The sequence below is a fragment of the Grammomys surdaster genome, unplaced genomic scaffold (assembly GCF_004785775.1).
Source record: "Grammomys surdaster isolate TR1022 unplaced genomic scaffold, NIH_TR_1.0 136, whole genome shotgun sequence".
Lineage (NCBI taxonomy): Eukaryota > Metazoa > Chordata > Mammalia > Rodentia > Muridae > Grammomys > Grammomys surdaster.
In genome coordinates, this window is record NW_021604594.1 from 16,074,829 (window position 1) to 16,089,853 (window position 15,025).

At 42.7% G+C, this 15,025-nt stretch overlaps 1 protein-coding gene across 1 annotated transcript in view; it reads left to right on the top strand.

Annotated features, from left to right (window-relative positions):
- The window catches only part of Stk39 (serine/threonine kinase 39), a 266,502-nt gene that overhangs the window by 144,772 nt on the left and 106,705 nt on the right, over positions 1-15,025 (top strand). Inside the window, exons 11-12 of the mRNA XM_028762995.1 lie at positions 9,967-10,089; positions 10,197-10,226. Of these exons, the coding sequence (XP_028618828.1) occupies positions 9,967-10,089; positions 10,197-10,226 (153 nt within the window). The remainder of the gene's footprint in view (positions 1-9,966; positions 10,090-10,196; positions 10,227-15,025) is intronic.

A 15,025-nucleotide genomic window follows, 5' to 3' on the forward strand; every position in this document is an offset into this window, starting at 1 on the left:
TTGCTGGGAATTGAACTCAGAACATCTGAATTCCTAACCATTGAGCCATCTCTCCAGCCCAATGTTCTTGTTTTGACTCCATTGTCATGTCAAGTGTTAGAAGCCTCATTCATTTCATTTTTAATGCTTGAAAAGGGGGTTGGGGTACCCAAGTTCACATTACTCTCCACTCCCTGGAAAGGTCAGTCTTTGACTTTCTGTTTCACTACACCTTACACGTAAACACACTGTGGTGTTGAAAATTGTGATTTTTTTTTTAAAAAGAAGGCTTTATAATTTTAATATTTAAAACCTTTTCGACTTGAGTGCGTACGCCTGATAAGTAAAGACGATCTAGTGAATGCTTCTTCTCTACACTTGATGTCCCTCTAGCTGAGCCTTCCTGGGTTGCTCCTGCATGGCTCAGTGGTTTCTGATTGATGACCAGAGATGGACTAGAGAATTCAGGAATGCTCCCTTTCCCTGATCTTCTGGGCATCCTTGCATCACCATAGCTCTGCCTGTGTGAGGGAGGAATGTGTTGGTCAGCATGTCTGAGGACCAGATAGGTCTTGTCCAAAGTGTGTTCTCAGAGACAAGCTACTCACAGCTGAAGCCACAACCCTGGACATTACCTTTGAAGTGCAAAGCTGATGTTCTAGAGCTGAGATGATGTTCAAGCTTACTTCCAAGTTAGTATAGAACTAGGGAGGGAGAAATGTTGGCGGTCTTTGAAGCCCCAAACAGACAGAAATGGAAGCACCCCTGTCAACCCAGCAGACCTCCCTACATCCTGTAAATTAAATGCTTTCAGAAACATGCAGCTTACCTGAATATTTATGCATGTGCCACTATGATAGTCCTTTGCACACTGATGAATGCTCTGGTCTCTGCTAGATTTTTCAACTGATTATATATTGATGCTCTGCTTGGCTCTTGTAATTGCCTACACACTGTCCTTTACTCTGGATGTCTGTTGAGTTTACAGTTAGAGTGTAAGCATGCTTCTACCTGAGCCTCCTAAGCATGACCCTGATGAACAGTGCAAGCATCATGTGCTTCTAAGAGGGACCAGTGGCAACTGTTCTCCATTTCCCGGTTTCACATGCAACGACCTTGCCGTGTGCTGTGTGTGTGTACTGTATGTGTGCACTGTGTACCTCTGTGTAGGCGATAAGACTTGATTCGGGGCTTCCTGATTTACTATCTGTGTGCATTTTACTATTGCTATCATCAAACCTGGACTAGAAGATGACTAAAAGCTAAACCATCTTTAGAGTAGTACTTAGTAACTTTTATGAAGAAACCTTTTGGAATTCACATACACAAATTAACATAAAATGTTTTTGGAACCTGGGATGTAGATTGATTCGTAGGATGCTTGTGTATCAGGCACAAGATCTGGAGTTCAATTCCTAGTAGTAGCACATAAATTGGTCAAAGTAGCTCATGCTGAAGATTTAGGCATTAGAATCAGGGGTTCAAGGTCATCTTTTGCTATATGGAAAATTTGCAGCTAGTCTGAGCTTCATGAGACCTTGTCTCTTGTAAAATGTTTTTGTATGTATATTCCAGGTCAGGTTGCTTGTCTGAAATATAATATCAGGCCTGTTTTCTATCTAATACTTTTCTGGGTTTGGATTTAGTTTCAAGTCCCCAAATTAATGCCTTAGGTTATGAAAGTATCAACTCAGGACACTGCAAGACTAGGTCTCAGCACAAAGGAGATTTATTTGCCTTAGAAGGACAAAGGCCAGGGAATTAGAGACAGGAGATAGATGAGGGAGAGGGGAGGGGTATTTGTTCTGGTGGGGCGGGGCAGCAAAGGACTGCTGCTGGGTAGAGAGGAGCTGGCATGATCTGTAGGAAAATCACAGTTTATAAAGGTAAAGGTTATTTCGGGAAAAATTAGGCTGCTGCAGAGGAGTCCCGGAGGCTTTCCACGTGGCAGGTCCCACATACAGGAGAAAGTCTAGGGTTCCAGAGGCTGGAGGCTTTGACGATGGCAAGCTCCAATGAAAGTCCTTGGTTGCAAAAGGGTTTATTGTCATGGCAGATGGTGGATGGATCTGGATGTACCCCCCTGAAACTCAGGGCAGACCTGAGTTAAATAGGAAGGGAGAAAGGGGGAGGTTCTGGGAAGAATGCTTAATTTGCTCTGCCCTCTGGCCTTCATTAGTATGTAAATCCCTAGGGCCTGAGGCCTGTAGTCACACCCTCTACCTGTGCACTTTGGGAGGGGCTGTAATGGCCTATGTGACTGAACAATGTAGGTCTATGGAGATGAGACTGCTTGTTGGGACTCTGGGCTCAGGGAACGTGGCCAAACACCTGTCGTTTCTCCCTTGGAGTCTCGGGGTTTCAGGCCCATGCCCATCCATGAACCAAAATACCCTTACGCAGTCCCACAGGTTATAACCCCATGTTAGGATAAGGTGTTTACTATTAATTAGATATGTTAATTAGGTGAGCCAGATGGAGCTTTTTGGTTGCTGGACTTCAATACTCTGATAACTGGACCTTGGTGGTCAGATGCTCGGGAGGAGGAAGTGGCCAAATAAGAGAACAGATCTTGGTGTCTAGTTTTAGGAATGTAATCTAACATTATTTTTTTTTTAAGCAAGGCAGAGGGAATTAGGGAGAAGGGCAAGGCCTGCCAGTGTCATGCTTGCCAGGCCCTAGATGGCTACAGTCCTTCAGGATATCTCTCCAGACTGTGTCCCAGTCACTAATCAAAGCTCATTCTTGATGAAAGGTTTACTAAGGTAGCAGTGTGAGCTGTCTTCTTTGAACATAGGTTGATTAGAACCAGTAACTAACCCCCTAATCTTGGTAGGTGTCTTCTCATGGCATGAACCAGTCGCCTATGTTACTGTGGTTCATGCGCCTTAGTTACTTCTCATTTTGTTGTTTTCTCTGTTCCATTACCTGAAGGATTCCACTTGGGGAGGCTAACAGTTTCCATTAACAAAAAGCCAGAGGATGCCAGCACTGGTATAGCTCTTTCGCTGGGTACCTGCCTATTGTTTGTAAGTACCAGTAACGTGGTTGTAAGGTGTAGTGAGTGGTTCAGTCAGGTGTCAGCCAGAGAAACAGAACCAGTAGGAGACTCATAAAGAGAGTTGTTGCACAGAGTGAGCACACTCAACTGCGGGACTTCTGAGGGCAGGCTGGAATCCATAGAGCCAGCTGTCAGAAAGAGTAGGCTGGGGCCCTGAAGCAGGATAGAAGCTCTTACAGGGACAGTTCTTCAGAGAAGCCTGACCCAGCTTGGAAGGCTTTTTCACTGATTGGATCATGCCCAGTCAGTTTATCAAGGATAATTTCCCTTGATTTGATTGTGGGTTTTAATCACATAGACTAAACACCTTCATCGCCTCACCTAGATTACCTTTTGATGGAGTTACTGTGGACTATAGTGTAGCCAGTTGACACAGGAGAATGGGAGCGGACCACCACCTTGCTGCTCTGTTTCCTGGGAGAATCCTGGTTCTAGCCCTTAGTTGTATTGCCCTCTGGGAGCTACAGTAAACCTGCAGGCCCATCTTCCTCTGAAATTGAGTTCCCTTACAGCTTGCTGCAGAATCCAGGCAGCATCTCCTCTGTGCCAGAGCCAAGCATCTTTCTCTCCTTTCCTTTTGGTTTTATGGGAAGGGTGTCTTCTTGATTTGTGTTATTTGTCTCACCACGGCCTAGTGTTCCCATTGTTCTTCATTAGCTGAAGTTAACACATCAGCTTGGCACCCATTCCAGCAGAAGCTTCAGTTTGCAAAGACAATAGTTGCAAAATTGGATGCTGCTTTCGAGGCTGGTAGCAGTTGTCATTGTTCTGTGTCACCCTTACTTGGAGACATGCCATGTAGGAAAATTGATGGGATTAAAACAGAATAAGGAGGCTAATTGCCTCTCTCTTCTGTGCTGCCTCTTTGAAAGCATTCCCTACATTCTCTGTGAAGACGCTACCCTTTCATGTTGGATTTCCAAAATTACAAAATTCTTTTGTCTCTACATGAAGAGCAACATTTATTATTATTTTTAATTGTCACGGTAGAAAACGCTAAAGGATTATGAGGAAGTTCTCCCAGGTGTCCTTTAGTGTTTGGAACCGCCCATTATAACTCACCAATGTCTGTTTCTTCCCAAGCTTTTCTAATCACCTATAGAACCCTCCCAAGTCCTCGGCTCTGCTGTGCTTTACGCTCTAGAGATATGGATGCCAAGTTTTCTCAGGCCAGTGTGAGCTGGAGTTTAAAAGGTGTCAATAGGAATCACTGAGGATAAGGGCCAAGGTTTAGCAGGAGTGGCTTATCTCTGGCTAATAGCAATAAGCTTTTTTTTCCTTCTTGATGTTTTAATGTGCAATAACATGGTCAGATGGAAACAATTTGTAAGTGTGAATTAAAATGAGATGTTTATTTTTAGACCCAGCGCACCTACAGTTGGAAGAAGCTACTTGAAAAGTAGTGTACAGCCAGGTCTGTCGTCTGGCATAGTGGGGCTTATCAAATACAACTTGCTCATCTTCAAAGAGTCACAGAGTTCAGAAGGGGAAAAGGAACTGAATAAATTCCTTATCAATCTTTACCTTGATTATTCAGTTGGTGTGCCATGTGACCATAAATACAGTGGCTTCAGACAGCAGCCGTTCGTTTTGAAGAGCTCCTATTTTCCAAGGGTTAGGAGTTAGGGAAAGCCTTGGGCTGCTGCTGTCTGTCCTCAGAGACCTGCAGTTACATGAGCTTCCTGAAGACAGAATCTTCGTGGGTTCTCATCTGTTTGGTAGCCCAGAGTCTGTAGAATGCACAGGATGCTTGTGTGGGTCCTCAGCACCTTGGTCACAAGTGTTCACGTGACCACAGTGAAGTTCAAGTGACCACAATGAATATATAAGATATGTATGTATGTATGTATGTATGTATGTATGTATGTATGTATATCTCCACATCATTGTTTCTTTCTGACCTAGGCTTGCTAGGCTTGCTAGGGCTTGACCTGGCCCTGCTTTCTCGAGTCTGCTTTGTTCTGTCAGCCCTGTGTGATCCACTAACCCACTCAGTCAGACTCAGACAAAGCTGCTGGACTCCAGTTAAGATCAGGGTTCCTTTGAACTCATTTCATGACCCACATAGGCCTTCAGGTATCCATCTTCCTGACTTAGCCTCCTGAATATCTGAGAACATGGACAGACAGGTCAAGTCATGGTGTGTATCATGCATGTGTAAGTTAGCAGAGGCAAGAAACTATCCAATTTGTACACACCCTGGCTGTGTGTCTAAAGGGATACAGTGGAGAGTGAGTCCTGAAAATACATGTATTCTCAGGCCAGAATATCAAGAGATTTGGATGTTAAAATGTCTGGAGTCATCCTGTTGGTGCGAGTGAGAAAGTAAGTGTGTCCTGCTCGACACAATATGAAGGCTAAACTGAGGGAAGGTCCAGAGGCTTGGAGATGAGTTAGCATTGTGTTTAATAGGAAAGGCAGCCCTGGTGTTAAAAGGAACAATAGTGGCAGTACATTGTGGTAGATGAAGAGGAAAAGGTTGCAAAATGAGGTGTTTGATGGACTAGTCTGTGAGGAAGAATTAATTCCATTAATATTATTACCTTTCAGGTCTTGGGTGTTTATAAGAGACAGGCGTCATGCTGGCAGCTTTAGCCCTTTGGTCGCTGTGACAGTCATGGTTGATGTGAGGGAAAATCTAGAGGTGTTAACTCAGACAGCACTGGAGAAGTGTGGGAATGAGGCTGCTCATAGAGAATTCTGAAATTTAGTTTCGAGGCCTTGCTAAGGTGTTCATATCCAGCCATGGACTTGGAAATCAAAACTAAGACATGCTATGTTGTCTGAAGACATCCTTCAGGATGAAAAGGGAGGCTGTGGGGAAGGCCTGCGGACTTACAGTCACACTGTTTTGTGAGAGTGTATAGCGGAGAGGAGAAGCCATGTTTATTGTTAAGACAGAACAGAGAGCAGCCACAGGCAGAGGCAGATAAATATGATGGAGGATAATCACCATGAACTCAGAATTGAGAGCTGGAGGTAAAAAAAAAAAAATGCATGTAGCCACGCCTGCAAGATGGCTGGGAGTTGGATGTATAGGTTCAACCAGCAGGCCTTCTCAGTGCTCTGCTAAATAGACCAGACCAGCCAGCCAGAGCAAGGGAGTGTAAGGTGTGAGGCAGTGCAAGTGTAGACAGTCAGCCCAGGCCCCAGGCTGTGTGTGATGGCAGGCAGAAGACAGAGCTGGAGGGGCCCTGGAGGCCAGGCAGCACATTCAGGACAGAGATGTTGGGGGAGCTGGTGCCAAGGCTTGAGCCCCGGGGACAGTGCAATGCTTACTGCCGAAACCCTACCACGTCTCATTTTGTTTGTTAATTTTTGATAACTTAGAAGGCTTTTTGTTTGCTTGGCATCGCCTCAAGTATGTTAAAAACAGCAATTAATTAGAAACAACTTTAATGCTTCTTGTTAGTAGAATGGCTAAAAATAGAAATATGCTTGTGTTGCTTTCTGCTGCGCAGGGGAGCTTGGGGGAGGGGACAGCTGGGTTGGCCAGTCCCCTATGACAGGGCACAGGGCCGAGTCAGGCACATGGTAGGTTTGCAGGGGAAGAGAAGCTGAGAGGGCTCCTCAATAATGGTGAAAATTATTCCAAGGAGGTTCCAAGACGCAGTGTCTAGAGAGTTTTATGGCAGTGAAAGGCGTCGACGGTGGTTGGTCAGTGGCTGACTGTGCCAGCTGGACCCACGTTCTTCTTTTGCTCACCAGTGTGCTAGAGAGATGCGCATCCATTTCTGTGGTCAAAAGCTATGTGTAACAGGTCTCTGTTGGCCTCCTTATAGATTCTTTATCTTCCCTGGTCTGAAATCAGGAGCTATGTGGAAAATCATCCTTACACAGATGCCACAGGAACCTTTAGAGCATGCTGGTCACGTGTTCCACCATGCTGCCCTCTTTTGCCTCCTGCTGTGTCGAATATTTGCCCCGGACACCTGCCCAGTGGCCACAAGAGCTGGCCAGTGAGTACCACCACTCCTCTGTGTCTGGTTTCTGTCCCCACCCCCACCCTAGTGGGAACTGGGAGCCTTGGTTCCTTTCTGTAATGAATTGTAGTCATCGAAAGGGAGATGAAAATAAAGGCTCCCCTCCCCCAAATCTTTTCACACTCCTAAGTCAGAAGGGCACTTGTAAAACTATGGGAAATTTAAGTGCTTCGACTCTACGAGGTAAAAGCTGTGGCTCTGTCCTCATAAACTCCCTCCAAGGATGTAACTTCGTCACTGTCACATAAACACAACCTGAAACCTGCCTTTCAATTTTTGCCGCAGTTTTATTCCTAGGAGTGGTCTGGGGACCTCGGCACAGACAAACTTGGGTTTTTATTCTTGATACTGTTAAATCTATATTTTCCTTGATAAGTTTTGGGATGTTTTTTGTTCTTATTAAGTTAATGCTTATACCTTACTAGTTTGTTCAACCAACAGCTGCTTAAAGGCCCATCCTATCATGTCTTTCAATAGCCGGGGCTATAATCCTAGACATTGTGTTTTATCGTTTTCTCTTTCAGCAAATAAAGCTAAGAGAGAAGCAGCTAGGGTTCTGCAGTAAAGCAGACACAGAGGGGATAGGGATCATATTCTTTGCAGTTGGATTCTGCTTGTAGATCAGTAACTGACAGATCGCAGGAAGGCAGCACTTGTGGGGGTGGGGTGGGGGGGTAAGGCACGATCTGTGTTTCAGAGCACAAATCTGAGCTGTTTACAGGAAGAAGGAGGTTCATTTTGTGTAATTTAACAGAGAACATTAAATTTATCAATGATCCTTGGTTTCTGCAACTTTTCATAAAGGTGGAGTTTTATCTTGGTTTTTGGTCTATGATTTTATTTGCTTTCTCACTTCTTAGCCGAAAATCTGTTTTATAATTGTTACAGCTCTAAATCCCTTTCTTTTAAATATAGTCATTAACAAATACTCCGCATCATGATTAGTGTTGCCAAAGAAATTAATTGCATATGTCAGTGGAGAATCATTTCCTCTTCCCTTATTCGTTTCTTGATAGTTTGGAAATGAGCAATCTGTTGTAAAAATCCTTAAGTGCGTTTCAGCATTTATTTCTGTAGTACTTTGCCAGCATCTATAAGAACCATTAAAGCCGCTAACGTTATAATAGAGTTTTTGCAGCAATTCAAAGTCCAGTGGGGGGAAACAACTATGTTAAGCACTGAGGTGTGTACTGAGCATCTCAGAGGTGACTTTTTGGTTTTTTGGAGTGCTAAAAATGATTGCATCCTTTAAAAGTTAAATTATGAATAACTTTTTATTTCTTTTGAATTTTTTTTTTCTGTTAAAGCTCAAATATTTATGAGCAGGCTGTCAGAGTTACCTTCAAAGATTATACATGATACTCCAGCTTACCTCTGAGCATGTGCTGTTCATGTCTTCCTGTTCATAGGACATGTACACAACTTAACTTTCAAGCTTTCAGTATTTCTCTTTTGTTCAGTGACATGCCTGTGATATGGCGCAATGGTTTCTATTGTAGAAAAAGGAGAAAAAGTCTTCGTCACATCACAGATGTGCATGAGTGCGTGCATGCGTGCGAGTGAGTGAGTGTGTGTGTGTGTGTGTGTGTAGGTTAGAAGACAATGGGTAGCGTTTCTCAAATGATGCCTACCTTCCCTTTTTAAACACAGAATCCTCTTCTGACCTGGAACTACCGAGATACATTAGGCTGACTTGCCAGTGAGCCTGTCTTCATCTCCTCAGCACTGAAATTGTATACACCGTTATGCAGAGTTCTTTTTTACATGGGTTCTGGGGATTGAACCTAGGTCTTCATGATTGCAAGACAGGAACACTTCCCTTCCAGCCCTCTCCCCAGTCCCATATCATAGACATTGAATGTCTTCACAGCACATTCTCTAGACAGCTTCTTTCTTATTTCAGTGACATGTGTGGGTGTGGGGGGATGAGAGTCTGAGGTGTTGTTTGTTCCTTTGAATTTTTTTCCTCCTGACAGCTGCTTTTCCTTGGGTTGCTTTCTGGGCCTTCATCTCCTCGTTTGTGAAATGAAGGGGTTGAGCACACAGTCTCTAAGGCACTCTTTCACTTGAAACTCCTCTGAATCAGTGGCCCGCCTGCTGTCTGTTCACATGGTGCTCAGCTGTTGCAGGGCTTTGCCAAATTACGTCTCAAATTACTATAGACAGCAGCCCATTCTCCATTGTCCTCTCCTTGTAAAAGCTTTTCCTTACCAACCACAGCACACTTGAAAATATGCCTTATGGTTTATATGATAGACTGACACCCTGACAGGAAACCTGATGTCCAAGTTGAGGATGAAGATGCTGTGTTTGTCATCTCTTGAGTGTCTCATGTGCTTAGATGTGTGTTGGGGATCGTCTATTGCTGTCTTGTTTTGCTCAAGTAAGTTGAACAGAATCCTGGGGATACAGGTATACTGTCAGACTCTGAAAAAGAGCAAGTTAGCAATGGAAGGGGATCTGCTGTGTGGACATGAGATTTTAGATTGCTGATACTCTGGCCTAATGTGACTCATCAGGTGCCCAGATTTCTCTGTCTCCATTCAGTCAGCAGTCAGCCACTTGGGTGCATTTCCATAGGCAATTTTCAAACTTAGCGCATGACTTTGAATTGTAACTAATAAAGTTTCTAAGTTAAGTAAAATTGAACAATGCAGTCTTTTTTTTAATGGTTTACATCCATGATATTTTTTAAAATGTTTTTTTTTTGTTCTAAATGTGATACTAATGCATTTCAAGAACACAGTATTTTTGGAAGAATGATGAGGGTGGGAGTCTTAGGGCTCTTGTGTCTTGGTGTGTTAATTTCCAGTTATCTGTGGATTGATACTCACTTGGGTTACCTTTCAGAGTCTTATGCGTGTGCTGAATAACGTATGTAGCAGTACCAGTGAGTGCTGTGTCCATCTGACCCGTGAAAGTGTGGCTTTTATTTTGATTCAGGTGAGGCGAGTTCCTGGGTCAAGCGGTCACCTTCATAAGACTGAGGATGGCGACTGGGAGTGGAGTGATGACGAGATGGATGAGAAGAGCGAGGAGGGGAAGGCAGCTGCATCCCAAGAGAAGGTAACTGCCCTCGGCCACCGCAGGTCAGCCTAGGCCACCGCCGGTCAGCCTGCGTCGTGGCTCTGTGGAATTTCATGGATTTTAATGGACATATACTTGTTTTGCAGTCACGAAGAGTGAAAGAAGAGAACCCAGAGGTGAGGAGTGATGATTTATTTATTCATTCTTTAGTCCCCCATTGTGCCATTATGGCATGGTGGCAGAGTTTGACCCATTTGGGAAACTGTTCTCAGAATCTCATGGGAGTAGGAAAGGCACATAGATTTCATTGTCTTGGATTCTGTCTGAGTTACCTTGGCCTGATTAAAGTGTGACAAATTACCAAATTTCTCTACTCTATGAGCGTCTGCTATTCCTCATGGTATAAGGTGATCACAGTGCTTATGAGGTAGCCAAGAACACTGCTAGAATTGTATTGGACACACTCAGAGGAATCTTTGGCCCTCACAGGGAGATAATTATTTCTAGATTGTAGTGTTCCACTATTTGGAAAATACTTAAAGCATGCACGTAAAATTTGCCTCATACTTTTAATTTACAAAAAAAAGAGAGCAGGTTGAGTGTGTGACTCTTGACTTTTAAATATGCTGGGTGAATTAGAGGTAAGTGAGAAACACTCTTCATGGAGTCTCTGAGGACTGGTCATCTTTTGACTGAGATCGTTTTTTACTTACTTCTTCCATATGATTAATTATCCTAATGCCTGAAGATGATTATAGCTGCTAATACTCATAGAGGAAATTTGAGAATATTTAAATAGCTCCCAGTGTCTCACAGTCAGTAATTAATACCTACCTTCCTAAGGCCTCATTACAGAACTGGGAAACTGTGGCCTAGAAATGATACCTATCCAAACTTCTTCCTTTTATTTTTTAATTAACAGACATTTCCTTTTGATTAAGTGAAGTATACCTTACCTTGGGTTTGAAGTGGCCTTTGGCTGGCTGTGCTTTTAGCAAAGCAGCTGCAGAGCCACAGGCCACACTGTGCCCTGGCCTCTGAGCACCCTCCCCCTTCATCCCACCAGTGGTGGAAGGTTCCTGCTGTGCTTTCTCAGGTTCCTGACACCAATGTTAGCTCTCTTTTGGATCCCACCTTCCTCCCTGCTTGTTTTTTGAACTACCGTATTTCACACTTTACAACTTTGCTCAAGGAATTTGTAAGAACACCACGGAGCCTCCACAATGGAACATACTGGGTAACGTGTTGTATTGGGATTTTAGAGCAATCGTACTTAGCTACCATGAACTCTACCTTCTTTTGCCCACATTGGCATTGTGTCTAGAGCAGAGCAGATTGAGGATTTTTCATTTGTGTCTAAACTATCTCTAATGAAAAGTATAAGTTCTGCATAGTTATACAAGTGAACACACTTCATGAACTGTCATTGGCTCAAAAAGTGTTGCGGTCCAGTCACCTTTGGCTAGAAAATGAGGGCAGTATTTTATTTATACGCGTGTCTCCTTTGCATGCTGAATATACTGTTCCTGTTTGCTGGTAACACGAATATCCAGGCACCAGAGTAAAAACAGAACAGAGTATGAACAGGCTATAATATTTATATGGTCAGAAAGGGAATAAAAGATCACAAGGCATTAGGCAGTTGAGGTGAAATTCAGCAAAATCAGGTCTGGTACTAATGTGTTTAGACAGAGGGAGATGTGGCACTTACGAGTTCTTTGCTTGTGAGAGACCATGTGCCATCCTTAGCAGGCTAAGGAGCATATGCAGGCATTACAGCAACTGTTGGAGATTGGTCAAGGTCTGAGGAGGTATTTGTCTATGGGATACCATAGGCGAGGTAGTTCTTAGGCCAAATTTAGAGGTTCTACCTCGGAGAGGATTTCCAATGTGGACTTTTAAGCTTTCAGAGTTCAGCTGGTTTGCTTGAAACTCAAAGCCCAGCACTTTGAAAAATTGGCCCAGTTTGAAAAATATGATCTTCTGGGAAGCTTACCCACTAGTAATTAATAATTTGCAGCAAATGGATAATTGCCCTCTTCTATTTATCATCTTGTTCTACTTGGAGACAGAAGTCCATGGAGACCAAAGTTCATTAACAACAATACTAATATTAGAACTAGAGAGAATTAATTGATCAAAAACTGAGCCCATACCTCATGTCTGTGTGGAACTGTGTTAGACACCATGGGGATTTATGCACCAAGAGGAGAGAACGCTTGCTTTCTGGGGAGCTTTTCATCTTTGCGGAAGGGTGTGGAGGAAGGCCTGGCCAAGGACTTGAGTTTTTAGGGACTGTTTCCTAGCTCATAAATCTTACTGAAAGTTTCTACTTACTGCCCACTATTGATTTTTGTTTTGTTTTCAAGACACGGTTTCTCTGTGGGTCCTTGATGACCTGGAATTCACTTTGTAGACCAGGCTATCCTAGAACTCACAGAGATCTGCCTGTTTCTGCAAGGCATGCTCCACCACTGCCCAGCATTGGCTTTGATTTTTCTTTTGGGAAGTGGTTTGGGATTTCTTTTTTGTCAGACTCTGAAGTAAGTACTTGTTACATGACTCTGGTCATTTTTGCTTCACTCTCTTAATTTTCTATGTGAAAAATGAAGCTGACTTTGTTAAATCTAGTTCCCTTTGGTTTTGTTTAACTGAGGAAGGCTGTCAGCAAGGCTTTCATTTAAACAGTTCCCTTTAAAAGCCCTGCCTCTAATCACAGCAGGCAAAACCTTGAAAAACCTGTAGTGATTCTTAGGCTCAGGCAGTAGAGTTGAATTTCTTCCCTAGTTTAAGGTTTGGTCTAGGCAACTACGATTTTTAAAAAGTTTCTGATTAGTGGCTCGGGTCTAGACAACGGACTGGGCAAACAGCAGAAGTCACTCTGAATCCAGATGTGCAGAATGACATCCAGTAATGAGTGAATGAATAAACAAACAAGTAAATAATAAAAAGATGAAAGGAAACGTTTCAGAAATCAGCTGAAAAATTGTCTTTGGCTTAAGCTAAGCAGATCCTACAAGAAGGCTGTTGAAGGGTTTTGCTATCCTGTGTCTAGGATAATTAGGAAAGTCTCTGTTTGCTGGCTCTCCGATCCTGTTCTGATTAGAAAAGTATTTCAATACGGATTTAGACTGAATTAATTTTTACCAGGTTTAACTAAAGATTTAAACACGTGAAGATTACATTTATTTCTGTTGCTTGATGTTTTTTAAAACTGCCACTAGCTTTTACTACCATTCCGATGAAAGGTGTTTCTCTGATGCTTAGCAGTTCCAGACAAGCTTGTCTTTTACTTCTGTGTAAAGGCAGAGAAAGGCCTGATTTCTTTCTGAATATATCATGCTGACCCCTGTCTGTCACAGGCTGCTCAGCCTGGGTTGTAACTGCTGCGGTTTAGTGCAGGTGACTGCCCTTCAGAGTACTTGTGACTAAAGCTAGGTCTGTGGTGAGAAATGTGTGCTTCCAAACATCAGCTTTCTGTTTTAGAATCATTTTCAATTCATAGAAATGCTACAAAGATGGTGGACTCCTCCCCCAGTTTCTCCCTGTGTCAGATTTTCACATAATATGGGCATATTTATCAAAACTCAAAATTGGATTCTGCTACATTATTATTAGCTAAGTTTCAGAATTCTTAATCTATTTCACTAATTTGTTCACTAATGTCCTTCTTCTACTCTAGCGGGATGCAATCCAACACAACACATTGCATTTTCTTATAGTGTTATTAAAAATAGAAAAAGAGCAAACAAGGCCCAGCTCTGAGAAGTTGGGAAGCAGACAATGACTCATTCCCTGCCCACTCCCCCAAGCTCTGAAGTTGGTGGTTGCCTCTCTTTTACCCAGTCTGAGGTCCTTGTCAGAGTTATATATACAACATTCATTTCTAGTTTTCATTCTTTCTTCCTGTCAAAATACATACTCACTCAAGGACTTTTCTAGTAACAAATTGTTTAGACAGAAAGCAGTCCGATACAATTTCTGTTGTTGAAGGGTGACTGCTACTACTCCAGTCAGCCTTCTTGTAGGGTTTCAGTTTAACGGAGTTCTCAGGCTATGGCCTAATTTCATAGGGCTATCCCACAGTGGTGACAGTCAGAAGTGCACATGATTATTAGTGACTATACATTGTATATAGGAGAGCTTTCTCTTATCCTGAGCATCCGTGCATGTTTGGAGGAGTCATGTATCCTGTGCTAGAAGTGGCTGCTTCATGACATGCAGTGTTATACCTATGTAAGAAGTTGCAAGGTGTGTGGTCCTTCTGTCCAATCCACCTGACTGGCCTTCCATCCTGATGATGGCCCAGATGCCATCAGGGAAGGAGGGGGCAGATTGTGGATCAGCTTGCATGATTCTTCGAAGTGGTATTTGATAGAGGGTCTTGTCCTCTGCTGCTAAGTGGTCAGAGATTCGTTGTGTTTCTAAGAATCATTTTTCGCAAACATGTTATATAACTTTTCAAACATAAAGCAAAATTAAATACCATTATAGTGACATACTAACCATTGTGTTTCCACTGTTCCTAAAGTCACCTTTTAGTATATGTGTCCTGTTCATCCAGTTGCCCACCTTAACTCTGCTATGCATTTCAAAGTAAACCAAAAGCATTAATATTACTCAATTAAATAGTTAATAACAATTAATTAATAACATTTCTAACCATTACTTCAATTTGAATGAAGTTCTTTTTGAGTGAGCCCAGAGAGTAAGATTTTTATGTTCTTAGACTTGGGAAAATGCTTGCTGCAAAGATTTCTAGTATTGGTAATAAATTAGAAATAAGATCTCGATCCTTCATTTTCATTGCTGTTGCTCTTTGAGTGTGGTGAGTTTTGTTGTTGTTATTATTGACTCTCTCAAGTTTGAGCCCCAGGGTAGAGATCACAAAAGTAGAGCTTGAAGCAGAAATACCTTAGGACAAGACTAGAAATCTTGAGTGAAAAGCTTCACTCTTGTGGTTCCTTTAGAGAAA